At 30.4% G+C, this 16655-nt stretch overlaps 2 protein-coding genes across 2 annotated transcripts; both read right to left on the reverse strand.

The window, feature by feature from the left end:
* Positions 1-405: 405 nt before the first annotated feature.
* Positions 406-2576, reverse strand: LOC134684248 (uncharacterized). The gene is made up of 3 exons (XM_063543507.1): positions 2492-2576; positions 1584-1632; positions 406-514 (listed from the first exon to the last, which is right to left on the reverse strand). Exons 1-3 carry the CDS (start codon positions 2574-2576, stop codon positions 406-408), a joined length of 243 nt encoding a protein of 80 aa, XP_063399577.1.
* A 4580-nt stretch (positions 2577-7156) lies between these two features.
* LOC134684040 (uncharacterized) lies at positions 7157-16625 on the reverse strand. The gene is made up of 4 exons (XM_063543333.1): positions 16463-16625; positions 9917-9983; positions 7790-7838; positions 7157-7335 (listed from the first exon to the last, which is right to left on the reverse strand). The coding sequence occupies exons 1-4, from the start codon at positions 16607-16609 to the stop codon at positions 7248-7250; spliced, it is 351 nt and encodes a 116-aa protein (XP_063399403.1). The 5' UTR covers positions 16610-16625; the 3' UTR covers positions 7157-7247.
* Positions 16626-16655: the final 30 nt, after the last annotated feature.

Below are 16655 nucleotides of genomic sequence, written 5' to 3' on the forward strand. Positions count from 1 at the left end.
AATGACATCAAACACTCAAACTGTGCTTATCATTTTAAAAAACCTTATAAGATAAATCGATTACTGCTTTTGTTTCTTGGTTGTTGTCTTTGTATTACCTTGTTTCAGAGCCTTTGATTGGTTAACATTTTTAGGGCTTGAAAAAACAAATACATATGTATTATCGTTCTAATATACTGTGTACGTAAATAATCAGTTTCGTTATTGTAACTGGGAAATACTTTCTCCCAGTGCGAGATAGTGAGAATCATTGTATCGTATGATGATAAGACTTTCGGGATAAAAGACAGGTTTTATTCGCATTCTATTAAATTTGAATTTCACAAGTTCTATATCTAAATATATGATAGTTTTTATGTTAGGGTATGATTACTAGAGCCTATGAATAATGCATAGCTGATATCACTATCTTTGTCTGAACCTCATGCATCTTCCCATGAAACAACGATCAAACCGACAACAATCTCTATTACCATGGCATAGTCTTCTTTGACAGGCACTTCGCTTTACAAGCCTAAAACAAAGCAATTACTTTAATGAATACATTATACAATATTAAATCAATAACCATACATTTCGTTATCGGATGACATGAGTTTATATCTATGCAGACTAACTTGAGATATAAGAATATATTATTAATTGATATATTTTAACTAATTTGATTCGTTCAGGAATAGTCACACGTTTAAATATATCTTTGAAGGTAGACACAAAAACGGCGGATAGCAAAAATCATATTGCACGGTTATTTTTAGAATATCTAAATGACTTTTCCCTCAGTCAATATACTTCTTTCAGGCCAATATATCCTGGTATGGACCTCTATGGGGCTATAATTGTATAATATATCACACTGGTATATTACTTTAATGCGTATTGTTTTTTATTAAGTCGAAACGTTTAAGTATATATACTCTGATTGGTGTCGTGTATCAAAAAGTAAAATCACAAAACAACTGAACTCCGATGAAAATCCGAAATGGAAAGACTCTAATCAAATGGCAAAATCAACAGCTCAAACGCATCAAACGAATGGAAAACAACTGTCATATTCCTGACTTGGTATCAATTTATTGGAAGACCTGCAGGTACAAAGGTAACTCGATTCGCCTTCTTCTGCAACGGTCTATTGAATCGTCAGCTACAGGGATGTCAATGTAACATGTGACATGTAACTCTGGGAATTGAAACATTAACAATTAATGCTTTAAAATATCTGAAAGCTATGTTATCATTCATGTAAGTACCAAAGCACTGACTACTGTACTGATTATTCCGGCTGGTACATATAGCCAACCAATAGCGGTATCGGTCAGTGCTTATTCTATCTGTATAATGTCCATTTCCACCTTAGGTGTTTGATTGGGGTCTATTTCTTTTATCATTATTTTGTTTTAAAACTTTTAATCTACAAAACACTTATTGTTACTAAAATTACACAAGATACATTGTACTTTTATTACTTGTTTTTACGATTTCTACGAAGAATGTTTTTAATTTTTCATATTATCTAACAAAAATAACTATTTTAGAGCTTTGCTTGATTTATTCCAATAATAAGACCATATAGACCAACTTACTCATGAATAAGTCCATCGTTTTCAGACATTTCTTCCTTTGCCAGATTGACTGAAAATAAACTAAAGTTGTATCAAGGAGATTCGCTACTCTTTTTAAAAATATCCAGCTTTTTAAAAGACTGTTATGAAGTGATAGTATATAAATGAATAAACTAAAAAAGCAGAAAAAAAGAAGGTCAGGTCCGTGTGCTTGTTTTCGAGATACAACCCATTGAAAATTTGGCGAGAAATAATTCTCTCTAGATTTTTCTTACATTCAACATTGGCACCTTTTTTGTTTTAAAACGCTATGAAAACATAACAAGGATTTTATAAGATTTTGAAATATGGCTTTTTTAACTATCTGTAATAAAAAATGAAGAGAAAAGTAGGGAATAGTGGACAAGTTTTTTTAATGTCAATACATGGACAAAACCAGAGGATTCCAGAAATCTGGCAAAAATTCAAAAAACAGAAGAGCAAACATCCTTAAAGCTGGAACCAGGTTACATAGCTTTATTCATACACAACGAAAATGTCTAAACTGCACAGGTACTCCCAAATTAGATGTTTCTACGAAGTAAACAGTTATTGGGAGGATATTAACACACCATGAATAAAACAGTAATAAAATTGATGCGCTCAAATTCCTCTCTTTATTAATCTTTCCGAAGCGGTCAAATAAAAAAATAACATCATTCAAGATAAATGTTGAAAAAGCATTTTTTTATTTAATGTTATATAACCGATCAGGGTAACTAAATTGACAAAACTAATTGAAACTGAAATTGTATCACGCAGTCTCAATTTTCAACACAAGCAGGATCGAAATTTTGAACGTTTAACGATGAAAAGAAAAGAATACATAAACGTGTCAATAAGAAAATTTATTCTAATGTAAGTTTTAAATTGAGATCTCATTTTCTTACCTCCAACACACACCAACAACAAGCAGGTGATTAAACAAAGATACACCTTCATTCTTCTGTTTTGTTTTCTACAACAAATAAACATAAATATTTTTTTATAACATATTTAGTTGATGAATAGCCATTTGCAAACATGAAAACTAGATTGATTTCAAAATTAAGACAGCAATTGCAAACGACTGTAACTAGATATAGCAACACTATCGTATACGTTCAGTTATATTCATTTCTGTCTTTAATATGATTTTAATACTGGTGTGTTTTTTTTTATTATTTTGAAGAATAATTTCTTTGACCATGTTCATATACTTATCATTAATGTTTTGTCGGGTTACCTTTAATAGGGAATATTACAAATGTTGGTTATGCCTTTTTCGTTTTTATGTTTTTACCTGAATATAAGATTGTGGTATTGAAAGATAAAAACTGTCATCATAGTTTCTACGAGATAGTAACTTAAAAAAAGAAAGGTACCTTAATATCTACAAGGATTATAGAGTGGGCCCTCAGGATCCCTATGTATATAACATATATGAAGTGGAAATTGAAATGGTAAGTAAGAAATTAATTATTAAAATGACAGTAGAGATATGAGGGAAAAAATGTCCTTTACCGTCTGTCATCAAACGGTCAATTTTGGCTACGGTTAGCATCAAATTGGTTAAATCTTACCAATGAAAATAGCATAACCAACATTTGTAATATACATCATTTTCTCTTATGTAGTATAATAGTTAATTCTTTTAGTCAGTTTAGTTTCGTGTTTTTATGTTAACTTTCCAAAATATGTGTTCTTTTCTTTCAATCAACGAGGAAAACCTTTAAATATCAGCTCACATCCAGTTAAACTATGCTAATAGAATTTTCATTTTTAATCAACTAGTTTATCAGTCCAAGTATTAATAATTATAATTAAAGAAACAATAAATTCTATTATTTTATTCAAAACTCAAGCTAACGCCGTTGACCATTCCATTATATAGATTTGATTGGTCTAATATCTCAAAAAATATAAAATCATTATACTTGGCAAAAATTGTTGCTGTAACCTTGGACAAAGGTTTACCAGTACAACATATGACCAAACTATAACAATCAGTTGAAAAAAAACATAACATGTGTGCCCAATTTATGCTTCTTCTACCAAAGGCAAGCTTGAACTGTCTCACCACCATTTCTACCTTACGTTATATAAAAAGGAAAACTCAAGTTGCGGATAAGAAATTCTAAACATCTTGCAATTAACTCTACTATACATTTCACCAGTGTAAATAGCTCAGTCATTGCTCGAAATATAGATTATTTTAAATGTTCAAAATTATTATAAAGACAGTACCCTCACAAGTGCAATATGCAATTTATCTCAATCTGTCTGTCTTTGCATTATAAGTACAGCATACTTTTCTTCTGCCTAAATTCACTCTTAGAACTCTTTCGCCCCCCCTTCCCCCTTTCCTCCTAAACAAGTGCCAAACGTGAGTGTTCAATAAACATGCACAACATTAAATGTGACCTATCTGTTAAAAGATATCTCGTTGTGTTTACCATTTACTACTAGTACCAATAGAGGTTGATAATTTATAATGACATTTGCCGACTCTTGAAAATACTGTGATACGTGTAAGCAATCTAATCAAAACATGCACAAATAACGTTAACATGGCTGACATACCTTAAGTTCTTGCAGTGGACAATCCTTTTCACAAATTTGAAAAATCAGATTAAAATAAAGTAAGAACGTCGTTTGTAACAAGTTTAGTTTCAGCGGTCTATAGCTGTCTGTCCATATTGAAAACTATCCCGCTTTACTTATCGAAATTGTTTGCCCACTTCAACTAAAGATGTCACATGACATTGTTATAAAAGTATAAAAGAAATAATCATGATTCGAACAGCAGGAAGTAATAGGCCATTACCGAAGACAGTTCATATCTATAAACCAGTATTGTCAATTTACAAATGCACGGGAACATCGATCATTAACAAATTATAATTGTACGCATACAATATATCACAGAGTTCATATTGACATCTTAATCAATGGCCGATCTGTGACACGATGACGATAGTAACTTTCATAAAGAAGTATTTCTGCATTCATTGTTTTACATTTAGCTTTGACATAGGAATGATTTATTTCTACGACTTCGATTTTATTAAAAATCCTGACAAGTTACATGTAAATATTACCTGTTTTGATTGAACTTGATTGGTCCAATATCTCAAACCTTGATTGAACTGTACCCAAAATTTTACATAATTTAATTAAATGCCATAATTTTTTCGTGTAATTTACTCAAAGCTACATTAAGTAAACGTTTCTGTAAAGTTTCTGTACAAATATATCAGAAATATGATAACTGTATGGTTTGACGTTTTTTTTTTCCAAACTACGTATCTGTACTAAACCAATATTTGTTATTGTTATATACTTATGCACTTGCATTGATTTAAAATATTTCGTCTTCTGTATCTTTTCAGTGTAAATGGTCATCGTTGTCTCTGACTGTTTATGACGTCTTTACACAATATCCATTGGATGTCGGATGTGGTTTTTTTTTGATAATTTAGTCTAAGATGCATGAATTTTAACTTAGTTGCTTTTGGCTTTGAATAAGTTGTCAGTAACTGCAAGTACTCTCAGATTTGTCTTAAGTGTATTTTTGTTGTTGGGATTTACAAGTACTCGGTCAAGTTATCTCTGTGATTTTGTTATAGGTATATTATCTTTATCTTTCTAATGAGTTAAGCTTTTTTACAGCAGATTCCAATGAGTATGAAGCTATATGTGGAATCTTTGGTTAGCTTCCTTGCTAGCTCAACCATGAAATCATTATTAGGTAAGGTACGCAAGCCTGTGGGTGGAGTCGATAGTTAAACAGAGAACCAATCAGAACTAGTGACAGAATATAAACATTGTAAAACTAGTTTTACAAGTCAGTTTAAAAATAAGTTTTCAATCTAAATTTATAATTTATTGATTCACAAGCATATTGTAGGTGTGTTTGAATTGCCAATTTTATTTCAATCAATTACTCAGTTCATTTATAAATACAGTTATGTGTATATACTTTACAATGATACAATTACGGCGTAAAAATCCTTCTATTGCCTTTGAATTACGTTTACGAATTTTTCAAACTTCAATAGTATAAAAACAGCAAAGATAATGAATAATAGAGATGGGCCATTTTGTACATATACAAAGGAGAAACTTCAAGCAAGCATGATTATTCATAGTTTCATTGCATTTTAAAAGTTAAACGGGTTTTGCGCAAAAAAGAAACAAGATCTTTGTAGAACATCCACAGTTATTTTTGTTATAAAATTTTAAGCATAGATTACTCTCCTGATTTTCTATGATGTGCTAGCGTTTAAAGTTTACAAAAGTCCTATTACAACCTTTAAATTAAAAAACTGTGCTAATTCACGAAAGTCGAGCGCACCTTAGAAGGTGTACTTGAATTGGTCCATATTTATATATATGTGTTTAAACCAATATCTCAATTTCTAAACTTGTTTTTTAGGAAATTATTGCTAGCACTGCTTGCAATAATCCTCCCTCTATCAAGTACCAAATTGCCAACTATGAGAGTACAAGGGGAAATGATGTGGATTTTCTATAAAATTTCTATTTGTTTAGCATTGAATCAACACTAAATATTATCATCCTTGAACAAAACATAAATCGTAACTCCGCTTCTAATTTATTGTAGTACAAAGAATTTTTTAATTCAATCAAAGACTATAAGAAAAAAAACTAATTTGCAAAGTTGTTTAGGTAAACCTGTTTGTATGAAACATATTATTATAAACAGGCCATTGATATGAGTGTTTTCATTGGATGACGAATTAGTGCTATGCTCCTCCCAATTTTAAGGTAATAATCATTTCATGGTTGAGCTAGCAAGGAAGCTAACCAAAGAATCTACCTGTAGCTTCATACTCGTTGGAATCTGCTGTAACTGATTTTTATAGTTCGTTCTTGCATGAATGTTGTACTGTTTAGCGATCGTAACTGTAGGGAAAGTGTTGGATTCCGATAAACTCCGCTGTATTTTGTATGTATGTGCCTGTTCAAAGTCAAGAGCCTATAATTCAGTGGGGTTCGTGTGTTGCTGTGTTACATATTTGTTAATGTTCATTATATTTGTACATTATTTAGTCCGTTAGTTTTCTCGTTTGAATTATTTTTTTTATTTGTCAATTCAGGGCCAGTTATAGTTGACTATGAGGTATGAGCTTTGTTCATTGTTAAAGACAGTATAATCTTTGACATATTTTATAAACTAGTATTTATATTTTAGTACGTGACAATCATAGGCGTTACTTTTTAAAATCAACTTGATTGTTTTCTATATTGTCGATGACACGACCTTGACTGATCGGGACATGTTCAGTTTTCGATACAAACTTGTAATGTAGCTTGTTTGATTGATCAGTTGTGGATATTAAAAATGCAGAGTTTAGAACTGGATCTACGACTTTTGTGACTTACAAACAAGCATAAACATAAGAGTCTTATATGTCTAATATCTACTGTTTTCTAGATTATTCGCTAACTACCATCACTTTGAAAATACCTGTTCCCATTCCAGATTGTATGGGTCTTGCATTCAAATCAAAATTTAAAAAAAAAATTCAAAAATCACATTGTAACTGATATTTATTTTAACAAGTTCATATTAAAAAAGATTATATTTCCCTGTTTCTGGTAGGATTGTTAGGACCTCTAAATGACGGATAGCTGAATCCACTAGCCATCGCATTCCCCGCACTTGCAACGAAGAGGAACAGTAGGTAGAAGACCAGGGAAAGGTCGACACGGACTTCTTTTAACAATCCTTAAATGAAACATTAGCTAGAATAAAAACTTTAAATCAAAACACTGTTATCACAATTTAATGTCTTGAATAAGTTGCATCCGTGTATATTAGCTCAGGTTTATGTAGGACTAGTTTTAATCAGGTGCTGATTTGTTTGGTCAGTTGATATATTTTTTTTACTACGGCTGTAGATGCAATTACTTCTAATGTTTTCAGATTTTGTCTCATCTTACAATTGTTGTCCACGTTTTTACGAAAAACTGTCAATTATTTTCATAACTAGAATTCATAGTACGGTAAAAAGCAAATATTTTGATGACGCATTTTTTATTCTTTTTGTTTCAATGATTTTTTTCATAAGGTGTTTCATGTTATGCCCTTTGATCTTAAATGATTTTTTAAAATATACTCAACTTAACTTTCACTCTGTCAAAATTAATTAAAAAATATAAAAACATAAGGTTTAACTTACGCATGATAAAGGACATTGTCTTCCAGAATGTCTTGTTTAGCCATGTTGACTTGAAATAAAATAATGTTTTATTTAATGTATAACAAAATTATTAAGTGTTTGTCATACATCAAGAGAATGCCGTTGATGAATAGATATTCCGCCTTTATGATAGTGTTAAGAAAACACTCATTGAGAGGATATTTCATTTTGTAAAATGAATACTACAATTTGTAATTTTGAAGTCTTTTTCTGTGTTAGTCTCTCAGGAACGGGCAACCCGATAAAAAAGACAAACAGCCTGTGTAGGATGAATTACTAAAATTCTGAAGGAGTTTTAAATCCAAATGATAAAAGAAATGACAAATTTCATCGAAGTTCAACTTTTCCTACACAAGTTTGAATCTAAGTTTTCTCAAGTTTCTATAAATGTATGTACCAATGATGCAATAAAAAGTGTATGTTATAAATCTTTCTATCAACTACACACTGATTTAGAATTTAGATAAGACTATAAATATCAGGTGGTTTCAAAATCAAAACCATATATGTAGACCCCCACCTGTTTATAACACACGCACTAACACAGTAAACAGTTGTACCATAAATTTAGATAGAAAAAAATGCTCTGTTGTCTGTTCTTTTATTATGTATAGTTTGTGTGTCTAATTTACCAAGATTCCACATCTAACAAGTCTAGGTTTACTCATATCTATGTTTGATCTTTTATTTAAAAATTACCATTTATTTTGTCTCAGTATTGATGACGACTATGTAGGTGAAAGGTTTTGAAAATGGTCAAAGAAAAAGTTCTGATGAACTATAAAAGTTAATTCACTGTCTTGATTTTTTTTCTAAAAAAAATGTTTGTGTATTGTGCTTCTCTTTTTTTTCTATTTTCGTTGGGACAATAGTGAGGACAACTTCCCCATTCTGCCATTTATCCTCTCATTTTCACACCTCCCTTATTACCTACCATGTCTTTAAAAGACGACGTACGATAGTAAAAAAACAGCAGAAGGAAATGTTGACCTTACATCGATAGCTCATTACCCCAATTACATTAGATCACACATTATCTTTAGAAACATAGAAAATGAATATATGCTCAGATAGGGGCATTTCTTAAACAAGTAATGGTTTAAATAACCTATACAAGTAATGTTGAAAACGAGGCAAATTTAAATATTAGTTATATGAGTATCTTTGCATATTATTTTTATAGGTGTCCTTTCATACAGATGTTATTACCTTTAAGAAACTTTTACATTCATCTGGCTATGTTCCCAATGATATATAAAAACTACTCCTACTGAAACTCTATTTGCCTTTCTGATGCACTTATCTTTCGTATCGACGCTTTTTGGTCAAATATTGATATTTTGTGACTATTAGAATATGAGAAAGACAGATATGGAAAGACGCTCGTGATTTAATGAAGACTTTAATTTATTTATAATTAGTAACTAAAAACAAATACCTATAATTATTAAAAACAAATGTAATTACTTATTCGTTCAAAGATGTATAAATAATTTGTCATTATTCTTAAACTGGTCTTTTATTTATATACTCCTCTCGAATTTGATAAATTATCTATTTTATGCAATAAAATGATATAACAAGTCATAAAAACTTCATTTAGTCCATGCTTTTATTGAAATTTGAAATCACTCTATTTAGTAATTTTTATAATTTCTAAAAACAAGAATTACCTTTATAAGTAATTACACATAAATATAACTTGTTAATGTTCTGCCCCTGACTAATGTTTTTACAATATATCAAACTATAACTATCTATAACAGTTGCGAGTGAATGAAAAAAAAATGCCTTCAATATTATGTGTGGGTGAAACGAACAAAAACTACATTACGATAATGATGAAAGTGAAAAGATCCTAATATGATTTAGATTATATTTGAAATAATTAAACAGCATGGTTATAAGGTTCTATGATTTAGTGTTTTTTGCTGTCTCACGTATCACAAACTATCGCAAAATTGAAAAAGCAACTAATAACAGCTATAAATGTAGCCTTTTGGCTCACATGTCACAGGAACAGTCGATATATATTTTTCTTTCAGGCGTTCAACGGTGACAACACAAAAATACTAAGGTGTCAAAAACAAAAAACTGTGTACTTACCTCTAACGGACACTAACAACAGAAAGACAACAAAACACACACAAAACTGCATTCTTCTTTTTGTTCTCTACAACAAATACATACATTATTAGGTTTTTCCACTTTTCTGTGGAAAGACCTATTGTTTTTGTTCTGATTATTAGGTATTTCCACTTTTCCGTGGAAAGACCTATTGATTTTTCTTCTGATTATTATTTTTTTTCTTCCGCCAAATTTTGTTTCTTCGCTGTTTTTTTGTTATACAAGATGTCGCTTAGATATTTGGAATATTATATGGAAAGGTTGATATGCTTTTGAAACTGACACTGCGTAAAAAAAATCGGTGTAAGAGTTATCTAACCGAACACTGTTTTCCTTGTTATCGCTAAAACTTCCCAACCGTATAAAATTACAACAAAATTGTTTGACAAAATTGTTCGTTATATACTCAGGATGTTCTAATTAAATTTGACGGAAGCTATCCGGAGACTCCATATGAGAGATATTTCCCCTTAAATTCAAATAAGTGATATGCATATGAACTCATAAACCGTAAGTCGTATCAACCTACATGTAGGGTCTTTTTATTTCAGGTCCTTGGGTCCCAGCTTAAAAAATTAGGTCAAAGTCAAAGGTCAAGGTCATGTTCTAAATTTATACATTCACTTCAAACTGCGTTTACTCAGGAAAAAGTTTGGGGTCAAATTGAAAAAAAATGTGAGAAAATGTTAGTCGCGACATTATTTATGTCGTGAAATTTTGTCGAAAAAATACGTGTAGCATTTTGGGGGTTTCCATGCCATTGAAATGGAAAGAAATCAACAAATTGACTAACTTTACAGCTCTGAAGATGCGTACATGCAATTTATCTTTGTAAATTATCCAATGCCCACAACTACCCATCTAACCCCCTCCCCCTTTTTTTTAGGAATCCCATTTCTGTTTTATTATAAAAATGCTAATCCATTTTTTTATGAATAAATTTCTTTCTGAAATACAAATCTATTCCTGCAAAATAAAATATCTGCGCCAAATCATGTACATTGTATTTCTAAAAATTAATCGATAAACGTTTTGTTTGAGTCCTATAACACCAGCATTATTTGTGTGTGCATGCAATGAATGAGTCGACCAGTGGTCGGCGGTCTGCGATTGGACAATAGTTTACCTGTAAAATAAATCGAGAAAATGTATTTTCCGTTAGCAGTATAAATTACGTGCAGTCCGCTCAACGTTCCAATCTGGATTGAGAAATTAAAATCAATGACGTAGAAATCCCTCCAAACTTCGTAAATAGTGGTAAAATCCTAGAATCAAACTTGGAAACCTGCATTAAAAAACAAATCTAAGTTCCAGTATATACGTGTACGAAAAAAAAGGCACGATCCGACATCAATGACCTGTAAATGAAAAAAAAAATTAAATCCGTTACAATAGGTGTGCTCAGGACAACGTCTCTCTCTGCAAAGGATAAAATAAAGCTATCTCTTTTAGTATATCTGCTTGGTGACGTCACAATTACTACATCCGGTGCAGCCTACATAAAATAAAATAGGGATTTTCCCTTTTCGGAAAGAATTAAAATTTGCACAAAAGATCCTTGCAGGTCAGGTCCGATTTCCTTTAAATACAATGCACACACAATAAGATGAATCAGTAAATAAAACACGAATTCCGGTAAGCCCTATAAAAAAGAGAACATTTGTAAAGGAAGATGCAAATATATTTTTGAAGGCCTGTTTAAATCCTTGCATGTTCCTACTTCACAAATAATAACTTGAATATAACTTAAATGTTGCACGGACCCGTTTTCGTGTGCTCCGAGAGCCTAGGTTTCAAGTGTTTAAACACGGTCACTAGGCTCTCAATGCCTTTTTTTACGTGTTTCTAAAGGCTAGGTCTCATTTGTTTAAACACTGACACTAGACTCTCAATGCTTTTTTTGCGTGTTTCTAGAGGCTAGGTCTCAGGTGTTTAAACACGGACACTAGGCTCTCAATGCCTTTTCACGTGTTCCGTGAGGCTATAAATCTATCAATCAATTAACTAATTACCCAACCAACCAACAAACAAACAAACCAATCAAGCAAGCAATTAAACAAGTAATAAATAAAAATCAATCAATCAATCATGTTTCAGAGGGGGAAAACCGTAAACAATTGTTTTTAAAACAATTGATTTATATTTATTATTATTATCATTATTATTATTTTTATTTTCTTCCGCCAAATTTTGTTTTCGCGTAACATTTTTGTTTCGCAATATGTCGCTAAGATATTTCTTATGTAGTATAATACAGTTTATGCGCCTTTTATTTTCACCCAATCAAAGCCAAAATATTTACTTTGTAAGAGCTATCTCCCCAAACACTGTTTTCCTTGTGACTACATTTACTCAATAACCGCAAAAGAAAGAGACAATTTTATTTTATAAAATTTCTCGTTATATCATTCGCATGATTTGTCCTATTATGACCTAAGCGATATGAACAATCCATATGAGAGTTATTTCCCCTTATGCATGTGAAATAAGTAAATTTATATGCATTTCTAACTGATAGACCATAAGTGATCGAGACCTAGGGTCTATTGATTTGAGGTCCTTGGTAAAAAAAAAATGAAAATTAGGTTAAGGTCAAAGGTCAAGGTCATATTCTGAATTTTGATTTTGGCTTTTTTTCTCACTTATTTCCAAAAACCGTACAAGATATCTATAAAACATTCTACTAAATTGTAAGTTGCGACATGTCGTAACACATGAATTTTGGTTGAAAGGGTACGTTGACCGTAAAAGGGAGTTTTCTCCCTTTTCATATTTAAAATTACATGTATGGTGGTATAATTTTTAACTCATTTAATTTAGTCCTGGCCTTGAAGGCATAAAACTTTGCTCAGTGCTCTGAGCGCAAAAATCATGCTCGAAACATGAAATCCAGCAATTTGATTGGTTGATTTTCGAGTCTGAGTAAAAAAATCATGCTCGAAAGTTTTATGACCATGAGGGCTGGTATCTATGATGAGTTTATTTACCAAGTATAATACCTAGAGTCATATCATTAAAGGTCCTTGGTATATGACCTTAAAATTAAGCTCAAGGTTAAAGTTAAATTTGATTTTCTAGATTTTGACCTTTGCTTTTACTTTATATTTAAACACAATATAGCCATGGGACTTTTTTTATTAGGTTGCAACTTACATGACAAACCGGAAGTGACCTTTTGTAAACCGGAAATAGCTTGGTTTTGTACTTATTTGATGTAAAGTGTATTGAACAATATATTTTTGAATTCAGTGTCAAGTAAACTATCAAATAAAACCGGAAGTGACATATTATAAACCGGAAGTAACAATGTATCTCCCTTTTGAAGAAAAAATGTATAGAAACCATATATTTTTCGAATAAGTTTACAGTAATCTATCGTTGGCGATATTTCAAACTGCATCTTCATAGTTCTATATTAAAATTGATCCATATGGGTGGAAAGACCTTCAATTGTTCTCTGACAATTGGTTTTTAATTTTGTATACTTTTCTTCTCAGTTTGTTATTTTGGTCGAATAGAACAATACTTTGTTTAAACACGATCACAATTGCGAACGACTGTTAATAGTTAAAAACACAAATTAATTTCGTGAGTGCCTCGTCACTAAATCTATTGTGGTTTCTAGAGCAACTCTCGCTATTCCATTAAGCAAACCTAACATTAATTAGTGTTCTATTCGAGTTTCTTATGTTCTTATAAGTATTTAAATATTTCTGCAAATTTATTTCATTAGTTTAAGTATATACATGAAATATGCAGCAGACTTGTATATCACAAATTAATTGAACACGCGTGCCGTTAGTAATACATAGTATTAGTATCTAAAGGTTTAAATTAGCCAGTTGAAATTATTCATTATATTTCATAATTATTAAGACATTTTATTTTAATTGAGGTTTGTCATAAAAGTGAAAATGATTGCAAGTCATATTCCAAATTTTACACGAAGCGAGGAATATTGTCTTGCTTCAAAAAAATTGAAAACAACACGTTTGATGAGTTCATGCGTCCGAAGCGCTTTTCTGGATTTATCTTTATCAGAAACGCTCAAAACCAAACATTTGAAATCCAAGGATGTATAAGTACCGAAACCGTTGAAGAGCTATATGAACAAAATACCTAACATTGATAGCCAAATTCATCTTAAGTCAACTTTGCCTGAGGGAGATGAAACCTTAGTTTCTTAATAATTTCCAAATTTATAAACGGACAATTTTAGAAAAGTTTGTTAAATCATGTCAGTACCGAATTACTGACTACTGAGCTACAGTACTACCTGTGACTTTATCTTAATAATGGTGGCCATAAAAAATATGTTCACCATGGTGGCCCTATATGTTCATCATCATACCCCTTGTTGCTTTTTTAATACACAAGGTATTACTCATAAACTAGTCAAGGATAAAGGGAAATCTTGAATGCATTGAAGTGTTAAAATTATATAACTTACAGGTCAGGTGTCTCAGGTAAAATATACATGTATGTGTTTGTCAAATTTAATAACTGTGATTATGACAAGAAATTCAAAAATAAATTGAAATAATAAAACTAGTTGAACAAACAGCTTAATTAAAACATAATTGTCCCCTGGCTATTAGTTTTGATATATAACCATTTAAATAATTTTTGATCAATTTAAGTTATTTTTTGGTAGTGAAAAATAAATGAATATCATTTTCAAATATACTGCAAACATTTACAATGCCTGCCTTCTTCTATCGACAAGGTGTTTCTCAAAAATTAATTTTCTAAAATCAAAATGGTTTATTATTGTAGATAGACTGATCTGCATTCAATATTATTCAACAAATGATAAAGATTGTCTTTAGGACTCATACACTAAATAAAATTTAGGCAATTCATTATTTCTTTATTGAATAAAATATTAATAAGTATTAGAAATATTCATTACAACAAAATTTGATAATATTTTTATTGTCATTTGATATTTTAAACATGATCCATGTTTTAGAGGTTAAGCATTTCTTTTACTTTTTGTTCTTGGGTGAGAGACATTATAATGAGAAGGTTAATAATTTTCAAATGGATTATTTCAAAGTTGTTTTGTTAATTTTACAATCAAGGAATAGGTGTTCTTCATTGACCTTGTAACACGAGGCACAGTTTACACATTCTATCCTTTCTATGAATTTTATATTGTCCACTATTTTTTATTTCTAAATAATGACCAAAAATTCTATACCTATTGACACAATCAAGTTTACAGTTTTTATCAAAAGTTTTTATTTTTAGTTTTTTCTTTAAATTCATTTTTTTTATTAAGGACTTTAAAAGTCTTAATTCATTCAAATCCCTGCAAATATTAACTTTATCTAAAAGGCCTAGGTTGATTGAAATATTCTTTGTAAATGTATACCAAGATTAAGGATCATGCCAGTGCAGCACTATTGACAAGATAATACACTGGAAAAAAAAATGATTTAATTAATAGACCATTAAAGTGTCACCATCTTTAGAAGTGCACCATTTTTCTGGAGACAAATTTTGAAAAAAAATTCATTATGATTAGCATTTTTAATGAACATTTATCAAAATTTGATGATAACTAGGTGGACATTTGGAAAATAAGTCTTTTCAGTGATTGTTTGTGCACAACTCTTTGTTTTGAGATTTGAAGAAAATTAAGATAAACATAATTAGTTTTTTCCTAAACCATATAATGGTACTTGTAGTTTTCCTGAATAATATTAGATGTTATCAAAATTTATTGTAAAAGGATTGATATTGATCAACTTATTTTGTTAAGAAACAAAATTGTTTAATTACTTTCATTTTTTTAATTTAAAATATCACTTTGCATGATAATAAGTTATTATTAATAGTAATAACTCATTTAATAATGTTAACAAATAATTAAATACAATGTACATCATGTACATTTATACAAACCTTTTTACTTAAAAAACAATTATTAAAAGTCTGTTTATTTCAAATGCTTGTCAATAACTCTATCTTTAACTTTTTGCCATTTCTACTCAAGATTCTTACTGAGAAGAAATTAAAAGAATAAGAAACAAAACATTCAAAAATAAAAAAATTAAACCTTAAAAAATTAAAAAATTAAATAAAATTAAAGACAAAAAATAATAATAAATTAACAGACTAAAACAATATTTTATTCTACATTTTCCAAAAAAGGTGAAATGTCAATTTTAAAAGAAACCAAGTTACCTGCACAGGTAAATTTAAATGAAACATACCAGCTGAAAACTTCAACCCTGATTGATTTTAACAGGTAACATAATTAGATAAAAAATCTACCTATGATTTATGACCCCCAATAAATGGCCAACATCTCAAGATTGAATACCCCAATAAATGTTCACCATTGAATGTTGACCATGCAAGAGGGTGGACATTACTAAGAGGAAGTCACAGGCTGTACTGTAATGATATCCCCCAGGGACTGCCCTGTTTATGCTACGTCACTTTTTTTTCTTACATCTTGAAGCAAACAGAAGATGAGTTGAATTCTATATTCAATATGATTGCAAATGTACTTACATGACAAAATGCCGTCAGTGTATGAAGGTCTATGAAACACTCTGCTGTTATCAACCTGCAATACAAGACAGTTACGCAATACACGTGATAAACATATACAGCATAAAAAAAAATGAAGTATCCTGCTTTGTGACAAAAAACAATCATTTGTTAGAAAAATCACGTTTCATACTGTACATCCTTGTTTGCTAAC

Source organism: Mytilus trossulus, chromosome 9 (genome assembly GCF_036588685.1).
Source record: "Mytilus trossulus isolate FHL-02 chromosome 9, PNRI_Mtr1.1.1.hap1, whole genome shotgun sequence".
NCBI classification, from domain to species: Eukaryota; Metazoa; Mollusca; class Bivalvia; order Mytilida; family Mytilidae; genus Mytilus; species Mytilus trossulus.